Source organism: Tachypleus tridentatus, chromosome 12 (genome assembly GCF_004210375.1).
Source record: "Tachypleus tridentatus isolate NWPU-2018 chromosome 12, ASM421037v1, whole genome shotgun sequence".
In the NCBI taxonomy this organism is placed as follows: Eukaryota; Metazoa; Arthropoda; class Merostomata; order Xiphosura; family Limulidae; genus Tachypleus; species Tachypleus tridentatus.
Window position 1 is genome coordinate 28,118,623 of NC_134836.1, and position 18,747 is coordinate 28,137,369.

Here is an 18,747-nt window from a genome sequence, read left to right on the forward strand (position 1 = left end):
AACTTAAAGCAGTGTGTCCAGTGTTTGTGGTACCATGAACTTTAAGCTGTGATTCATTCCACGCGACTGACCTTTACGATATTAGTTGTGTGAAAGTAATCAGTAGCTTCTTGTTTACTGTATTTCAGTTTATACTTAAAGTTCGTTTTACGTGCGTTTCGCATTTGTTTACGGTTTATTTTACGACAGGTTCCACTGTAAACTAACGAAATGTAAATTTTAATGGTACATCTTGAATTTCTTACGTCAAAAAAGTTACACAGCAAATTGCAGAAACTGCGGTGTGACCGAAACATAAAATATTTGTGTGTCTATTTATTTTACTTCGTTTCAATAGTGTAAAAGAGTTTTGAAAAGTTTACGTAGGTAAATGGATTTCGACTGCATTAAGTTATTGATGTAGTAAACGTAGCTGCAGAAACATGATTTCCAAATAGAGTTTAATAAACAGAGATTAAAATTAGATGTAAGAAAGGAAACAGGGCTATATAGTGTATGAAAAAATAGCCTTACTACTTCTTTCTCTGAAAATATCTAGAGTTTAGATGCTTTAGACTAGCATGAAAACAATCCCTTTTGGGACTAAATGAATTGTAGTTTAAAACCGGTGTAGGGATAGTTATGTATGTAAACGGCAAAGTTAAAATGTAACTGTGCAGTATTACAGTTAGTGCGATGCATACAACAGACATATACAATGTGAATGTTTTACAAAAAAATAGTCCTCTATATAGACTGAGAGTTAGATTACGATAGGATATTTACATGCGTAAACCATAAGGTCATCTATACAAATAGTCAAACTACAATAAAAGAAATTAATTTTACGTATTTGAAAACTTTGTTACATGTCATGAAAAACTGAATGTAGTTGTACTGCCCAGTTGCTGTTTGGACATTCTGTGTTATGTTTAGTTTATGCAGACGAAGCTCTCTGGAGTTTCACTGGTTCACGTTAACAAGAAAAAGTAGTTTCTTTTCAAGACTGTAAACCTTCAACTATACTACACAAATGGTAAAATGCGATGAAACCAAATATTAATATTTAATTAATCAAACATTTTTCTTTGTTATTACGCATTGAATACATAATTATAATGTCCGTGAATACAAAAATTAATATTATATTAAGGACTACAAAGATTGAAGTATGTCTTTTGAACCATCCGCCCTATGGTGCTACATTGTAGAATTATGATGCCATGTGACTTCCCTGGTCTCAACTTATATTCCACCCCACACTTTGCGGCATCTTTGTATCTTCTAGCTCCTCTTCATGTCATAGGGTGTATACATTCTTTGATTAGAGTATAGGAGGAAAAACAATTCATACGTATTTTCAATAGCCTGAATCATTTACAGATAGCAGACACGATTTTTTGTGCCTCCCAGAGGCACAATGGCAGGTCTGCATATTTACAACGCTAGAATCTGGATTGTAGTCGTGTGTTGTGCAGAATACTGATAGCCCATTATGTTGCGTTGCGCTTAACTTCAACCATCCAACGATTTTTATTGAATAAACAGCTTAAAAACGGATGATATACAGATTTTTTTACAGATGGTACACACACATATACAGAAAAATATAAAGAGATATGAGAAGCTACATATACATAAATTCTACGTGGATGATCTATAGAGGTCGCGCCCGTGATGTCTCAAAACTTCTTGTTTCAATCAAAGCCGCTACATTGGACGCCAAACCTTTCCTCCTGACAATCAACTCCAATCAACATCAATAGAATACAATATTTGTACTTCAAACACCGCCTTTACAAAAAAAAATATGGATCTGAAACCCTCAGATATACACTTTGCGGACGTATTTTCTTTAAATATATCCACGAGATAATGCACAGCGCCAAGTAACACGATAACATTATAAATATTTCATCTAAAACAAATGAAAGCACTTGAATTCCATTTTGTTAAAATAAACTCCAGACCATGACATTATGATATTATTGCAATATCATTATAGTGTTACTAAGGGTGTTGTCACTTTGTGAATGTTTAGAGATTTACCATTTTATACTTCGTAATTCAAGGAGCTGTCCTTTTGGTAATTATTAAGAATGTCGTTGATGCACGAATTCATAAAGGTTTATAATGTGACATGCATATTCTTGGGTAAAGATACTTAATTTTCATTATGCTTTCGAAAAACTGGTCTTTAAAATGTCGGAATTTCAGTTTAAGTAATTTTCTAATAACACACCCTATATCAATAAGTTGATAAGTATTGTGTTGCTTTCTCTCTAATTGTGTCAGTTAGTTGTAGATCATCAGGTTCAAGTTACTATATGCCAACAAACATATTCCGCTCTTTGAGCTGTAGGATGCTATAGCCTGACAGATATCTCTAATATTTATTTAAAAGTAGTCTCAAAGGTCACATATACTATTGTTTAGCTGCTCTGCTTCTAAATTACAGACAGCTAAGCCTGAACCATGATGTATATGATTTGAATACTCACTGAACCATGGGGTCCGTGACTTAGCCACTCAACATGAGTTTAACAATATGCCGCTTAAGTGGAAGATACCAAACAACATAATTTATTTAAGTTTTAGAGATGGCTGCTTAATTTTGTTACGTATTATAACTTATATCCAATGAGTTTCCCATTTATTATGCTACGTATGTTAACGTATTACTATTTCAAATAGCCAGAAGTTTTAATTTAAATTTAAGAGTTTCTCTATAATTTTGCACAAAGCCACACGAGGGCTATCTGCACTAGCCATCCCTAAGTTAGCAATGTAAAATTAGAGGGAAAGCAGCTTGTCATCACAATCCACCGCCAACTCTTGGGCTACTCTTTTACTAAAGCATAGTGGGGTTGACCATCATCAAATTGAAACGCCTTCACGGCTGAAAGAACAAAAACGTTTGGTGTGAAGGAGATTCAAACTCGGTCTCTCAGATGACCTAACTATTCGGCCATGCTAGGGCCATTTAGAATTTAATTAAATATTAATATGTATCAAATTTACAATATTTGCCAACAAGATTGGTACACACATTTTTATTTATAACACAAATATACTCTGGTATACATATAAAAGTACTATTTATAATAACGGTTTTACAGATAGTTATTACAAATTATGATTTATATACAAGTGTTAGAAACAGAAATAATACTGAGTGTTATATCTGGTCTGGAACAGAATATTTTTAGACGGTTCATGATGAACGAATAATTCAATGTTGATATCGGTCGCTTCTAACTCGCGAGTTTCTCCGTTGAAGTTATGTCATGTATTCGTGGAAATAATAACGTTTGGAGTTAATTCTCCGAGATTGAATGTTTCTTGACGTTCGAATCCTATAAACGTTCCTGGTCAAATATCTGCATTTCCCTGATTAATAAGCGTTTATGACAATTTATAGCTTCCGAGGCTGATAGTATACTGACTGTAGTAGACCGACAATATTCTTAAACTGTCTTGCGACGTGTCGATTTATAAACTTTAAGGCGACATTCTCGAAAGTTCACTTGGAAACAATACTGGTAACCCTTAGTATTACATAACGCACCCAGTACATTGCTAATTCTTACGCTTGATAATTGTCTACAAGTTTAGAGAACAGGCAGGACTTGCACAATACACATTTAACAATATAAGTTATATACAATTCTAAATATATATTAAACTGAAACAAACATTCATATTAAAGTAATAATATTAAACCCGTTACAAGTTAGTGCACAATTCTCTATAGGTAAATCCCTCCTTTATAATATCCATTCATATTTATTTAAAATGTTATCTTTGGGTTATTAATATATAAGGAATTTTAAACACATATAAAAATTTGAACCGAAATTCGTACATCTTCTCAGCGTTAGCATTTACAATAAACTTTGTTATATACCGAAACTTATATCAAAGACAGTTGTAAGGAACAAAAGCTGTAAACTATACTTCTGGAAATATTATTATTTTTTTATCTGGCACATACAGGCTTATGTTAGTTTTAGCTTGTTTTTGGTTAAGTTCAAAGCTATACAAAAGTCTTTTTATACTGTGTTCCCCAAGTTGTACTGTTATAACTTATATAAACCATCTTATAACTGGAGGTTGACCACGACGTTAGTTTGTTTGTTTGTTTGGGAATTTCGCACAAAGCTACTCGAGGGCTATCTGTGCTAGCCGTCCCTAATTTAGCAGTGTAAGACTAGAGGGAAGGCAGCTGGTCATCACCACCCACCGCCAACTCTTGGGCTACTCTTTAGCAACGAATAGTGGGATTGACCGTCACATTATACACCCCTATGGCTGGGAGGGCGAGCATGTTTAGTGCGACGCGGGCGCGAACCCGCGACCCTCGGATTACGAGTCGCACGCCTTACGTGCTAGGCCATGCCCGGCCTACGACGTTAGTGTGAAAGTACTCGAATCCAGTTGATCTTTGGCAAGCATTTAGGTTTTAGAGAAAACAGAAAATTTCTCTTAACCCTACTCATGACTTAGAATATGCAATTCAGTCTTCGTGAAACAAACTCGATGCTCGGCATTCGTTCTGTTCAAATAACTGCAAGAAGGCCGACAAAGTCCAAACAACTGTCCAATACTTCTTGAGGATCTCGTGAGACTTGCTTGCTTCAATAAATATCATCCTTGCAAAGAAAAAAATCACAGGATCCATCCAACTACGTGTAAAAGGATGAGCACCCCGATTAAAAACCCCACTTTTAGTGGTCGGTTGATGAATATTCTACCCAACTTGTGACCAAACCATGGATTTAGATAGGAAGAAAAAACCTGATTAATAAAAAGGTACATAAGAGTTTAATTAGTAAAGCCTTATGTAAAACAACAAATGATTTGGCTTGTAGGAAAGAGTATTCTTGGAGCTATTAATAAAGTTATCTGCTAGGCTGACACTAATGGATTAAGCAGTCTTCTTTGTCATCGTCGTAGGCACTAACTGGAGGCTCCAGGTTACACATAACCTCTTCCTTCACTTATTTCGAAGGATGCTTGAGGTATGTGTAACAATCATGGGCTTCAGGTTGTAAACGTTTGGGCATATTTTCTGTATTGTTTGTGTTCAGTTACCAGAGAGAAAAGGTTTTCCTGTGGTTGTGTCTATACTTTGGATCACTGATGTTTCTGCCTACTGGCATAGTTTTTTTGTTTGACAGTGTTATTTCTCGGTAATTGTTTTCCTGCTATGAAATGAAAATAGACAAAGTAGCATCTACCTTGAAGTATTTTGTCAACTGGGTAAAATTAATAACTTTGGTAAAGAGGTTATCTTTTTGGATTTCCTGGACAACATTTTCGTGAACTGTGTGAATTTCTGTAGCAAAGCCTTTTTCTGGAGCTTGTTTGACTTCCTTAGTACTAATAGAAAAATTTACGATTCTCAGAAAAAGTACTGATATGGCTGTTACTACTCGCTACTGGAGTTACAATGTACTGTCGGTTGAAAGTAAACGATGGTCGTTAAAATCTTTAAAAAATCCTGCTGTGATGAAGTATTCCGTTTTTTTTGCTTTTTTTTCAAAATGACTTGTTTCTGGTTTAAATTTAAACTTCTTGATGAATTCTCACGGTTTTCACTGGATTAGCTACGAGGCAAACTGTCGATCATCACCCACGATGACATAGCAACAGCCAGCTCTTCTCACTTCTGCATCCTGTTTGTTTCTTCTGCATGTGAAAAACATAGGTTCGAACCTATGCAATATCACATATATCCAATACATCAAGTATTATAAGAGTAACAATTAATCGTTAATTATCGTGGATGTTTTGTGCTGTTGAGTGACTGATTTTCCTCTAGTCATTAGTTCTAAGGCTGTTTGGAGCCTTAAAAGCTTTACCGTAAATACAAAAACAAATAGTTGTGAAATAATCGATTTTTCTTAATTCAGAAATGATGGCTAAAACCAACCTAACTACCGTTTAAGACTAAAAAGCAGTCCTTATACAATAAATTTCGCTAAACAGCTGCTGTAGGGAAATAAAAATTCATTGCAGTGATAAAAAACAAACACTTGAAATATGACAAGTTCATAAAAACAGGAGGATTTATTCTCATAGTAATGTGAGAAAAGGCAGATGTTTCTTTGTTGGTTTTTTTTCGTAAAAGAAACAAGATTACTAAAGGGTAAACCATATCAGGTTACTTACTACTAACAAACAGTACCGTTGAAGAAATGGGTTACCATGTATTAACTCTCAACATGGTTTGATGGGTTTGTGTTTCGTGTTTGGTTAGTGTTGTTACGCCACAGTTACTATCAAAACACGTTTGTCCAGTCTTGTTACTGCGTTTGTCTTAGTTCACAAAGTTTCGTCTTAAGCAAATTTGTTAAACTTTTACACACTCACAATAAAACTTAATATGACAAATCGAAAATACTTTAGACGTGCTAAATTCGCAAATTTCTATGTAGAGTCGACCACTGGTGCAATGGATTTACAACGCCAAAATCAGGAGTTCAATTCCCCCCAGTGGACACAGCAAATATCCCGATGTGGCTTTACAATAAGAAAACACATACACACAGTTCTATGTAGAATTTCCAATCTGTATGCAGTGAAAAAAAAAGAACTTTTCTGTCGGAAATAAATAATTTTATTGAGACATTTCAGTATTATTCGAGTTTTTACTTTATCTGCTCATATTTTACGAAACACTTCGTCAATGACATTTTGCATACAATAGAACTACTACTTTAAACATTCTTTCATGTGTTAAATTATCTTTGGTTTTAATCCTTCCTCCTGAACGTTTGCATACAATAAAACTATTTCTTTAAACAATTCTTTCTACTCTTATTATTGGTATTTTTATCTTTTCTCCAAATGATCTTTAATATTAAATTTCAACATCTTGTTAAGAAGTTTGAAATTAAACTTTCATGGTGCTAGAATATTTTTAAAACTAATTTGTAAATCACACGATATATTTTTGGTATTTATCGACAAGAACCATTTATTAATTACCTTGGTTTGTAAAAAAGGGCAATTTTTATTTTAAATTAACATTAAAAACAACCCCTAATGTTTTGAAATGCAGTAATAAAGAGATCATAGGAAGGTACGTAAAACAGAACCCATATTTAAATAACAGAAAAAAATCACGTGACAAAATGATAAACCAATAGTGATTAAGAAGGAATCCTCGCCGTACATCGTAATAAAGTTATGAAAGGGCAACTAAAAGTGGCTTGAAAAACAAAGCTGAACAATATAAATCAGGAATGAGATAAGAACTGTTCGCGCCTATTGTGGCATAATACAAAAACATTAAGTGCATTCTGATTTTAACCCATATCAATATCCTATTTTTTGTAACGTAGTCAGAAGTGGAAGAATACTTCGTAATAGCCGATGAAGATATTTTAGTATTTCAAAAGGTTGGGGGCCGTTCATCATGTTTTAAAATAAAACTTATTGTATCACTTTCTTTTAATATAAGCAGCTAGTAATTAATTCCATTAATCTTGAATGTACCTAGCTCTTTAATATCGTTATATTAGTTATTTATGAAAAATCATATTTTTGTTTACGGTTGTCACTTTCAAAATTATTATTGGCTTGAAATGTTCCATGGCTTTGATATAAAACTTATAGATGTAGTTGGGTTTTAAAAAATCTAATGAGAAAAAAAATATGCGTTAGATTTTAGGGGTACGACAGAACAAAAGGTTATAAAGTAGTCACTTTTTCCATTCGTTTCTCCAATACATGGAGTGATGTGTAATGAACTCTCTACACATAGGTTGTATCATGTGTTTAGAGCAGGAGCAAACTACTAGTCCTGCTAATATGGAAATTAAAACACAAAGAACTTGTATTTGAAGTGCATTAAAACTCATAAATACAAAAATATTATGATCGTGGAGCTTTCGAAACCTGAATCGACTAAATTGTCATTGGAAAAACATGTACTAAAAATGATGTACAAACAGTTTTTATATGATAGAATTCCACTTGAAAGATCTATAAGATTATCAGTTAAAGCTGTTCCTCTAACAGCTTGTATTATGAGGTATAACATACAAAGATAGTAAAGCTAACTTCATATAAAGAACTTCATAAATAATTGGAGATTATTTAAAAAATACGTATGTAATACATGTTTTTAATCTGATTTTAATTGGAAAAAATAAAAACAAAGTACAAAAGCAATACAAACGAGGAAGAAAAACGCGAAATGGAAAACAGCATCGACGTCGTCCTTTGATGGGTGAAATTTGTATAAAAACACCAATTTAAGTGTTCCTCGTTGTAATATTATTGATTTCATTCCAGGTATGCGTCAATTTTCGTCTTAGTAGTTTTGTTATACGCGATCAAATCGCCATTTTTCCAAGTTTGGCATTTGGCGTCATCAAACCACCATTTTAGAAAGTCCTTAGGCATGTACGTATTCATATGTTTAACTAGGTAAAGTTTTTCACATAGACTGCATATCCAACTCTTCACTGTTCTATTTTGAACGTCATAGTCTTCCTTCCATTTCAAATACTTCTGGTAAAGACGTTTGTTTTGACTTATTTCTAATAAATGTTTTGCGAGATTGGCAGGAGAATACTTTAAGGCATCTATATAGGAGTCAGAAGGTAATATGTCTTTGTAATCTGCGCCACCAAAAACTACTGGTATCATTCCACTATCCATTGCTAAATATAACTTTTCTGTTGCATAATCTTTGCATATTGAATTTTCGAAAGAAAGATACAATCTATATTTTGTCGCCAGTTGTCTATAGCACAAGTTGCGATACATCGCGTTAGACTTACCGACACACAGCTCATCTCCACACTCACCAAAGACATCTACACTCATGTGCTTCTTTAGTTCTTTAACATAATATTCTCGACCTCCAGCTGTCTTGCAGTTGCTGACCACCCAGCTCACTGATGTGGTGTTTTCAGTAAAGTTAACGAATTTCACGTATTTCTTCTGCTTACGTTTCAGGATTCTTCCGTAAGGGACAAACACATCCGAATCCCTTCGATAGGAAATCGTCCAGTTTAGGTGGTCCTTTAAATAAACCAGAATTTCACGGGGAGTTTGAGGAGGGGGTTCGAGACTGAATATGGCCCAGATCTGCCCAGGTTTCCGGGTTTCAGGGAGATCATTAAGGTCTACGTCTCGCCAGTGAAATGCAACTACGTCACTCTGAGCTAAAGTTTTGCGATTTGAGGTCACGCGGCAGCTAAATTTACATTTCTCATCATTCCGATTTGGTGACGGCCAGTGTTCGTTGTGGAAATATTTTGTCCACAGGAGGACAGTTTTTCTACCACTCTGTGGAACTTGTAAACGTTTTGGCTTGATTGCTTTGTCCGAAAGGTGCCAACTGGATAAGGAAAGAAAAATCAGTCCCGAGGTTCCTATCATAAGAATGAAATATATACATTGACGTTTTCCCATTTTTAGATTGGTTAACTTTTCGTTGGGTTCATCCTAGTAACGTTGAAGCCAGTAGTTAAACGGAGATCATTACTTGAGTGCTATAAATAATAACAAAAACAATCACGAAAGAAATAAAAGCAAAAACTGTTAGTAGAGTTAACTACAATCTTCGATTTATATATATATTGATCCAATACTTAAATAAATCTGTTTTTTCGAGAGCTTTTCCAAGTTTAGCGATAACAACCAATCATAATACCAGTCATATGGCTTCACAAAATAACAAGTGATATCAAACACCAGTATAGCACTGCTTCGCAGGTTTGAGTGACTTATCCATACGATATGCTAAGGGTTTGTTTTCTTCAATCAAACTATTCAGTTGGTTTCAGTCTATATTAAATTGAGTGATCCTTATTATAACAATACAAAATATATTATCTTGCATTTACTATAATTAAGGATTATTTACCAAATATTTTTTACAAACTTACAAACTGATCAGAGTTATTGGGCAATAACAATGGGTACAGTAAAGGTCTATACGCAACGCATCAAGATGAATACGCACATCTTTCCAAGATAAACCACATGAAATTAGATACACTTCTGAGTACAGTCAGTACATAGTATAATACAGTCTAGAGCAGGAAACATGTTTCTTGTAGGTCATGGTTCTCATCAGAGACGGGAAGGCTCAAGGAACGAGGAATGTTGGGTAAAGTTACAATCCAAGTCTAACATAGATCATCGTTCGAATCGAATCTCTGTCGGTGTTTGGGTAAGAAATGTTCATACCCTGGAGGGTCAGGTTCTCTATGACCTCTTCCTCCTCCCCGTACTTATGTTCTTGCCAGACTGGTATTTATAACTGTAGAACTGAATATTATTTTGATCCTCTTCAGGGCAATGTCCATGTATTGTGGCTCATTTATAATGATTATTTTATTCTATCAGCAGAATGTCAAGTTTGTTGGTGGCATTTTTTATTGTTTAATACACATGTATATATATTTTTATTTATTTTTATATTTGAAATATAAGTTGACTGGGAAGAGATATTTAGGACTAGCTTCATTATGTATGAGGTACCTGTCTAGTTCGCATAGTAATTCGTTTTTCATCCAATTCTTATTAAAGTACATTATTGTAATATGTAGGAGTCTATCTGGTATGGTTGGTATGTTCGAGTATTTTTGAATGAATTGAGATGATATTGTTCTTGGAACTCTGTATGCAGTTGTGAGGAGTGTGTTTTGGATTGTTTGTAGTTTGGTTTCAATTATTTTATTGCTTACAGTTATCCATGCTGGAGCTGCATAATCTATTACAGGTCTAATATATGTTTTATAGATTTTTAGTATGTTATCTGTAGATGCTCCACTGTTTTTATCAGTTAGACTCCTAGCATAGATAGTTCTTCGCCAGACTTTATTTTTAATTTCGTTCACATGATTGATCCAAGTTAGTTTTGAATCATAGGTCAGACCTAAAAATTTTGCCGATGGGGCAATTTGGAGTAGAGTGCCATTCATGTATAATTCTCGCTGTTGTTTTTTGTGTTTTGTCAATTTCGTAAAGACTACGAGTTGTGTTTATTTTTATTCTATATTTTTGACAGCATTCACTTATTCTATTTAGCTGCGGTTGTATGTTAGTGGCTGCTATCGTGGGTGTTGCAGCACTTTTCCAGACTGCCACATCATCTGCGAACTGTGAAGAGAATCCATGATTTGGATCCTTCAGTGGAATATTGTTTACATACATGATGAAGAGTATAGGGCTAACCACCCCTCCTTGATGGACACCAGCTTCATGAGTAAAGTACTCAGAAAATGTACCCTCAACATTCACTGTACACTTTCTATTTTCCAAAGTTAGATAACCAGCGAAGAATTCCTCGCGGTAGTTCCATTTCATTCATTCGGAACCTTAGACCATCGTGCCATACAGTGTCAAATGCTTTCTCGATATCAAGAAAGCAAGCGACAGTACATTCTTTTTTATTGAAGCTATCCATTATGGTTTCGGTTAATCTGATTAGGTGGTCTGTCGTTTGTCTAAATTTCCTGAATCCATTTCGTTCTTTTGGTAATTTTGATGTTATCTCCAAGAATATGGAGAGTCTATTACTGATTATTCTTTCAAGAATTTTGCCTACACAGCTGGTCAGGCTGATTGGTCGGTAACTTAGGTTTATTTACAGGCTTTCCTTCCTTATGGAATATTATTATATCTGCAAGCTTCCAAGAAACTGGGATATATCCTGAGGATAGAGATAAATTCACTTTTTAACCTAGGTGGTCAAACAGTTTCCGAGCGCTCATTTTTAAAAGGATGGCTTGCATTTCATCTTCACCTGGTGCTTTTTTTGTGTTTTTTTTATTGCTTCGAGTAGTTCTTAAAGGGATATTTAATTTGTTAGTAACGTGCTTGCATAATCTGTGTTGGAACTTGTATTTGTATCAGTTATGCTTGTTAGAAAAATTGGTTCAAATTGTTGTTTATTGTTTAATATGCGATTAGTGACTTTATTGTAGAAATATGTATCCATATCTGGATCAGTGCGAGTTTTAAAAGTATTTTGAGGTTGATCTTTGAAAGCTTCGGCTATTTCTTTATTTGTGTGCGCTATGGTATTATGTTCGAGTGCAGGATATTTCTTTGTGTCTGTATTTTCATTTGTGAGTCTTTTAAGATGTGACCAGAATTTTTTCGGGTCGGTTTTATCATTTAGTTTTGAGCAGTTGTTGTCCCATTTATCTTGTTTTTGTTGTTTTATTTGTGTCCTGATGCGATTTCTAATATTGTTTATTTGCGTTTTTGTTTCTCTGTATCTTGTTATCATGTACTGTCTTCTTAATTGTCTTCGTTTTTTGATTAGATTGATTATTTCTGTGGTGGGTTTCCATGTGTTGTTTGTTGTTTTATTGTGTTGTTTTGGTATTGTTATCTTGGCTGCTTTCTGAAGGCACTCCGTAATTGTTTGACAGTAATTATCCATTTCAATATGCTGGCATGGCCTAGCGCGTAAGGCGTGCGACTCGTAATCCGAGGGTCGCGGGTTCGTGCCCGCGTCGCGCCAAACATGCTCACCCTCCCAGCCGTGGGGGTGTATAATGTGACGGTCAATCCCACTATTCGTTGGTAAAAGAGTAGCCCAAGAGTTGGCGGTGGGTGGTGATGACTAGCTGCCTTTCCTCTAGTCTTACACTGCTAAATCAGGGACGGCTAGCACAGATAGCCCTCGAGTAGCTTTGTGCGAAATTCCAAAACAAACAAACAAACCATTTCAATACGAGTTTTAACTTCTTTTATAGCTTTATTACGTAATAGGTTGTCTAATTCCCGTTTGTAATTTTGCCAATTTGCTTTTCTGTAATTAAATTTTTCTTTCCTGAAGGTTATATTTTTATGGGGGGGGCGAGATCGAAGACATAATATATTGGAAGGCGATCGCTGTCAAAATCTTTTCCCACTTGAAATATTATTATTTTTTGGCTCATATCATATGTACACATGCACAGGTCTAGTATGTCACTGGAGCTAGTGACATACGCTGTGTGCGTAGGGGTGGTATCATTTAATAAGACTATTGTTATCATCTATGAATTGTAATAGACTTCTACTATTGTAGTTTGAGCTCCGGCAGCCAAAGTTAACATTTTTACTATTTAAGTCACCCATAACTACAGAGTTTTGGTTGTGGGAAAATATGTTGTTGAGTAATGCTATATCTATTTGTTTATTAGGTGAGCAGTAAATTCCTGCTTCGGTTACTTTTGTTTTATTTCTTTGCAGGATATCGACAGTAACATGTTCGTTGTTACTGCTCAATTTAATTTTTTATTACTGATAGCTCCATTTTGTAGAGCAGCATAATGCCTCTGTTTTCATCATTTGTATTTATTCTGTCTTTCCTTATTGTTGTATAATTTAGCATTTTAAATCTGTTGTTATTGTATATCAGAGTTTCGCTTAATATTATAATGTAGGGGTTAGTTTCTTGTATTACGTCTTCGATCTCATGTTTCTTGAAAGCTATTGCACCTTGGATGTTGATATATACTACTGTGAACATCATGCTGTGAGCATGTAACCAGTAAGTGTTGATATTATGTAGGGTATGTGGGGTGTGATGTGTCTTTTGGAGATATTAATCAGTAATTCGAAACAGTTGTTTGGTTTGGTTTTGTGTATTCTGTTACAAATTCTGTAAATATGTTTTTGATTATGGTTGTAAAAAAGGCTTGTTTTATCTGGTGTGTTAATATTCGTTTCTTGGAAGGTGGTGCTGTTTTCTTGTGGCTTTTGTGTTTGAGTTAAGGTGTTCTCTTCCTGAGTAATAATGTTCTGTTCTTGCTGTTTGTGGAGTTCCTTTCCTTTTAACATTTCTGCATATGTGGTTTTAGTTGTTTTATTACATTCTGTTGATATGCCTGTTTTTGGTTGCCCATTTGTATTTGGTTGATTCTGTTCTGATGATGGTGTTCTTATCTGATAAATATGTTGTTTTATTTGTTTGTATTTATCACATTCTTTATAGTTGGCTGTGTGGGTTTGACCACAGTTACATTTGGGTGTTTCTTTATCTTTTTTGCATTGGGAGATATGGTGTTCCCCGCCACAGCCGCAGCACCTCGGTGTTGCTAAGCAGGCTGCAGAAACATGTCCATATCTTTGGCAATTGTAATATAGTGTTACTACAATTGCCGGAGTTTTTAGCTGTTCTACTTGGTATTTTTGATACCAAAGCGTTATTCCATTATTTAATAGTTTTAGAATGTTGTAACTGTCGTCTATATCTATACGTACAAGATTTGTGGGTGCTTGTGTTTTCTTTGAAATTATTCGCTGTATATTGGTATGTGGAATGCCTTGTTCGTCTGAAGCTTGTATAATTGATTCAAGGTTAATAGTTTGATGAACCTTACTACAATGGCTTTAGGCTGCGGCTTACTTCCTGACAGGTGGTTTTTAATTTTACCTGGTTTGAAAGCATCTGCTGGCCACTCCTTTACTAATCTGCTTAGGTCAGCAGCGTCTTGTCCTTGAGCAAGGACACCGCCTCTGGGCAGACGATTAATATTAAAAATAGTCACATGCGGCTTGCAGCGTTTAACCTCTGTCGCAAGTAGGGTTTGATTGTACTGGCCTGGAATACCTTCTGTAATAATTGAGAATTGTGGTGGTTTTGTTTTTTTGTGCCATATTGTTACTTATTTTTTGTTCTTTTTGATGTGACTGTAATAAAGCCTTCTTGATCTTCGGTGTCTGGCTCACTGTCTATGGTATTTTTCACAATATTATTTTGAGTGTTTTCGGTAGATCTATCAACATCCACGGTGTTTGTTTTTACTTCTATTTCTTTTACATTGTTAGTTATTTTATTGTTAATGTTACTTGCAGGGGGAAGCTACCTCTACCTTTATATTGGTAACAACAACTGATTCTTCTTCATTTTCGGAATTTTCCGTAGAGTTAGTTATAATCAGTGATGTCGAGAAATTCACTTGTTGAGAAATTTATATGCAAAAACGGCTCGTTTGGGTTGAGAAAATATTTTACATAGAAGAGCGAACAACGTTTCGACCTTCTTCGGTCATCGTCAGGTTCACAAAGAAAGAGGTAACTGACCGGAAGCTGACCACATGTTTGAAAGGGGTTGTGTAACTGTGTGTCGAAATGTAGAGGGCGGTGTTAGATGTTTGAATATATAATTTTATTTATTTTATTATATTAATATAGGTATAAAGGCGTTCCTTTATATTGGTTTATTTTGGGTTTAAGTTGTTGTATAAGTAAGGCTTCTTTAATTTTGTGTTTGTTTATGTTTGTTTCTTTATTTAGTATTTGAGTGTTTTCTATGGTTATGTTGTGTTTATTTGACTTGTAGTGTTCGAAAACATGTGTAGGTGACTTTTTATGTTCTTTGAATCCGGTTTCCATTTTTCTACTTGTTTCTCCAATATAGAAGTCGTGGCAGTTATCACATTGTATTTTATAAATAATGTTGGTGTGGTGTTTGTCAGTGTAGTTTTTACATAGTATAGACCTCAGTTTTGTGCCGGGTTTTTGAATAAATTTGGTATTAACTGGAATGTCATATTTTGTTACTAATTTTTTGCCAAATGTTGGTTATTTGTTTGCTGATGTCAGGAATATATGGTATGCAGCAGTATATGGTTTCGTGATTTTTTGATCCGTGAGCTGTATTTACTTTAGTTGGTTGATTTTGCTTTCTGTCTAGGTGTGTGCGTATAATGTTTTCTACGGTTTGTGGAGGAAACTTATTGATGTTGATGAAGTATTGTTTTATTTTGTCTAATTCATCGTTAATTTTACCTGGTGAGCATAGTTTTATGGCTGTGTTTATTTGGTTTCTTAGTATGTTGAGTTTTTGTTTTGTTTCATGTGCTGAGTCCCAAGGAATGTATAGTCCAGTATGGGTGATTTTTTGGTGGATTTCTGTTTTGAATTATGTGTCGGTTCTTGTAATTTTAGGTTAAGAAATGATATTTGATTGCTTTCTTCCTGTTCACATGTGAAGTTAATGTTGGGATGTATAGAGTTAATTTAATAATTTTTCTTTTGACTTTTCGTCTTTTTCTTACATTATTTTCATTTGTTTTTTCTGTTGTACTTAGTTCTTTTTTAGCGATAGTACATAGCGCTAATAATGGTGAACTAGTTAAATTACTTTTCGATTTGCCACCAACAAGACTTGACTTACTTGTTTTCTGTATATCCTGATCGGCATCGGCACTTTTTCCGTCTTCCATAGTTTGTCCTGGTCTGATTGTAGTCTCCAGGCGAGATCTTAAACGCGGTTTCCCGCTCTGCTGTCAGTGATTTCTTCAGGTGGTTGCCGCTGGAGTAGTAGTCTTTGTAGTCAATCGCACTGGTAAGTAGGTATATATTTTTCGGCTGTATTAGTTGGGGAAGCCTACCTATTCAGTCTTTCCTTTTTAGCGTTGAGAGAACACGTCTGTATCTTTCTCACTCTCGCCAAAGAATCGTCTAACATAGTTGATAGTATTTGGTTGTTTTTGAATTTCGCGCAAAGCTACACAAGGGCTATCTGCTCTAGTCGTCCGTAATTTAGCAGTGTAAGACTAGAGAGAAAGCAGCTACTCATCACCACCCACCGCCAACTCTTGGGCTACTCTTTTATCAATGAATAGTGGGATTGGTCGTCCATTATAACGCCCCTACGGCTGATAGGACGAGCATGTTTGGTGCGACGGGTATTCGAATCCGAGACCCTCGGATCACGAGTCGAGTGCCTTATCCACCTGGTCATACAGGGCCAGTTGATAGTAACATGTATTTAAACTAACTGGGAAAAGTCAAGGAGATATACTGTTCGTCACCTTTAATAAATTAGTTTTCAGGAGCAGTTAAAACTGACTTCAGACCGTAACTCAATATAAACGAAAAATCTTAAAAACAAATTTATAAATGGTGATAAATGACAGATTTGTTTTTCTTCTTAAACACCTGTTAAGAAATGAGAGAGAAACGGAGCTTTAACATTTGTTTTGTTAGTCGTGTTTCTAGAATTACAACGATTAACGTTTTATCTTTACGGATGAGCGTTACGTGAATATTTAAAACTGAGTTACGCCTAGTTTAGAATCGTCATCACTACCCACCGCCACCTCTTGGGTTGCACTTTTACCAAGGAATAGTAGGGTTTATAGTACATTGTAACACACTCACGGCTGAAAGAGCGAGCATGTTTCGTGCGAAGGAGATTCAAACCCACGACCCTCAGGTTACGAGTAGAGCGCTCCAACACGTGGCCACGCCGGGCTCTAGGTGTGTTTAGCGTGTGTTACAGTATAAACACTCCCTTTCAATCCTGGTGTTCCATTGTAGAATATTTATCAGTGTTCTGTTCGATTGTTTGTGTTCGAGTGACCTTGGCATTGATATAGTGGTGGAGCAATCAGCAATAACAACTTCGCTATCTATTATTATTATTATTTTTCTTAATTATATTATTAATATGCTATTTTTGATATTTTTACACCAGGCACCAAATACAATAAAAAGACAATTTTAATACTGTTACTTCTACTGTTATTACACACTTTCAAATTTTAAAGCCGGGCGTAACATAACTGTACTCACACCAATCAAGAACATCTCACACTTAGACCAAAACATCTTGTAGCATTCGATATTTCACATATTTTGTTTTTCCTCTTTTATAAAAATAAAAGTAAAAAAAAATGAAAAATATTTTTTCGTATTACTATTACAAATATCTGAAACAATTCTTATTTGTTTGTTTTTTAATTTCGCACAAAGCTACTCGAGGGCTATCTGTGCTAGCCGTCCCTAATTTAGCAGCGTAAGACTAGAAAGAAGGCAGCTAGTCATCACCACCCACCGCCAACTCTTGGGCTACTCTTTTACCAACGAATAGTGGGATTGACCGTAACATTATAACGCCCCCACGGCTGAAAGGGTGAGCATGTTTGGCGCGACAGGGATGCGAACCCGCGACCCTCAGATTACGAGTCGCACGCCTTAACACACTTGGCCATGCCGGGCCATTGAAACAATTGTAGACCAGTTCATATCAGCATATGCAAATTGACTGTAGGAAGTAAAGGAAGAACATTAAAGGGTGCACGCGCACGGGTGTGTGTAAGGTTTATTTGACTGACAGCATTGAAAAAATGTACACCACAGATACACCTGTTAAGGCTGGAGTTCTCGGGTTCTGGATTAAATTTTATATATTCTCTTGCTTTTCCTGAAAGTAATTTCTCGATTCTGAAACATGTTTGCGGGGGCACATTAAAAACTGCCCTCCCCCCAGTTCCTTCGCCACTGCTAAGTCACAGTAACGTTGAACTGAAAGTCGTTACATTATCAGCCTAAACACGTTCTCCACATATTACCAAGGCCAACACTGAACAACATCAGTTTAGATCTCGATACTAAAACTACAACGGACAGTTAATAAGTACTGTAAACGTAGCATCGGTAATTCCAACAAATTTTAAAGGTGAAACCTGGTAAAAATTAAGCCATCGTAAGTTAACTTACTTTGTTGTTCAATGTTACTCCACGTCCGTGCATTTTGACGGGTCAAATCTGATTTTTGAAAGCGGGATTTGAATAATAACTGAAACCCGTCTTTTCCTGTACTTGAATTCGCATTTCCTCAGAACCGGTTGATACTGGTTGAGTTTTTAACCGCGCACGTTCAAGCGACGTTTTCGAGCGTATTATGACAAACAACTTTGTCTGGAGTATATTAATAGCCTAAGGAGATGTTTGATTGATTAAAAATTTCTATCCTGATAAGTTCTTTTAATTTCAGTACAACCTGAAGTA

The 18,747-nt window shown here is 35.3% G+C and overlaps 2 protein-coding genes across 3 annotated transcripts in view; one reads left to right on the forward strand and one right to left on the reverse strand.

Annotated features, from left to right (window-relative positions):
* Nucleotides 1-6,578: 6,578 nt before the first annotated feature.
* LOC143235425 (alpha-(1,3)-fucosyltransferase C-like) lies at nucleotides 6,579-18,459 on the reverse strand. 2 transcript variants are annotated; one of them, XM_076473573.1, is made up of 2 exons: nucleotides 16,127-18,459; nucleotides 6,579-9,491 (listed from the first exon to the last, which is right to left on the reverse strand). In XM_076473573.1, exon 2 carries the CDS (start codon nucleotides 9,409-9,411, stop codon nucleotides 8,275-8,277), a length of 1,137 nt encoding a protein of 378 aa, XP_076329688.1. In that variant the 5' UTR covers nucleotides 9,412-9,491; nucleotides 16,127-18,459; the 3' UTR covers nucleotides 6,579-8,274. The 2 variants fall into 2 exon arrangements, with proteins under 2 accessions (XP_076329688.1, XP_076329690.1); XM_076473575.1 differs by having other exon boundaries at nucleotides 17,049-17,234.
* LOC143235428 (uncharacterized) overlaps nucleotides 10,073-18,747 on the forward strand; it is a 37,153-nt gene continuing 28,478 nt past the window's right edge. Inside the window, exon 1 of the mRNA XM_076473585.1 lies at nucleotides 10,073-10,174. The gene's annotated coding sequence lies outside the window, so the exon portion shown is untranslated. The remainder of the gene's footprint in view (nucleotides 10,175-18,747) is intronic.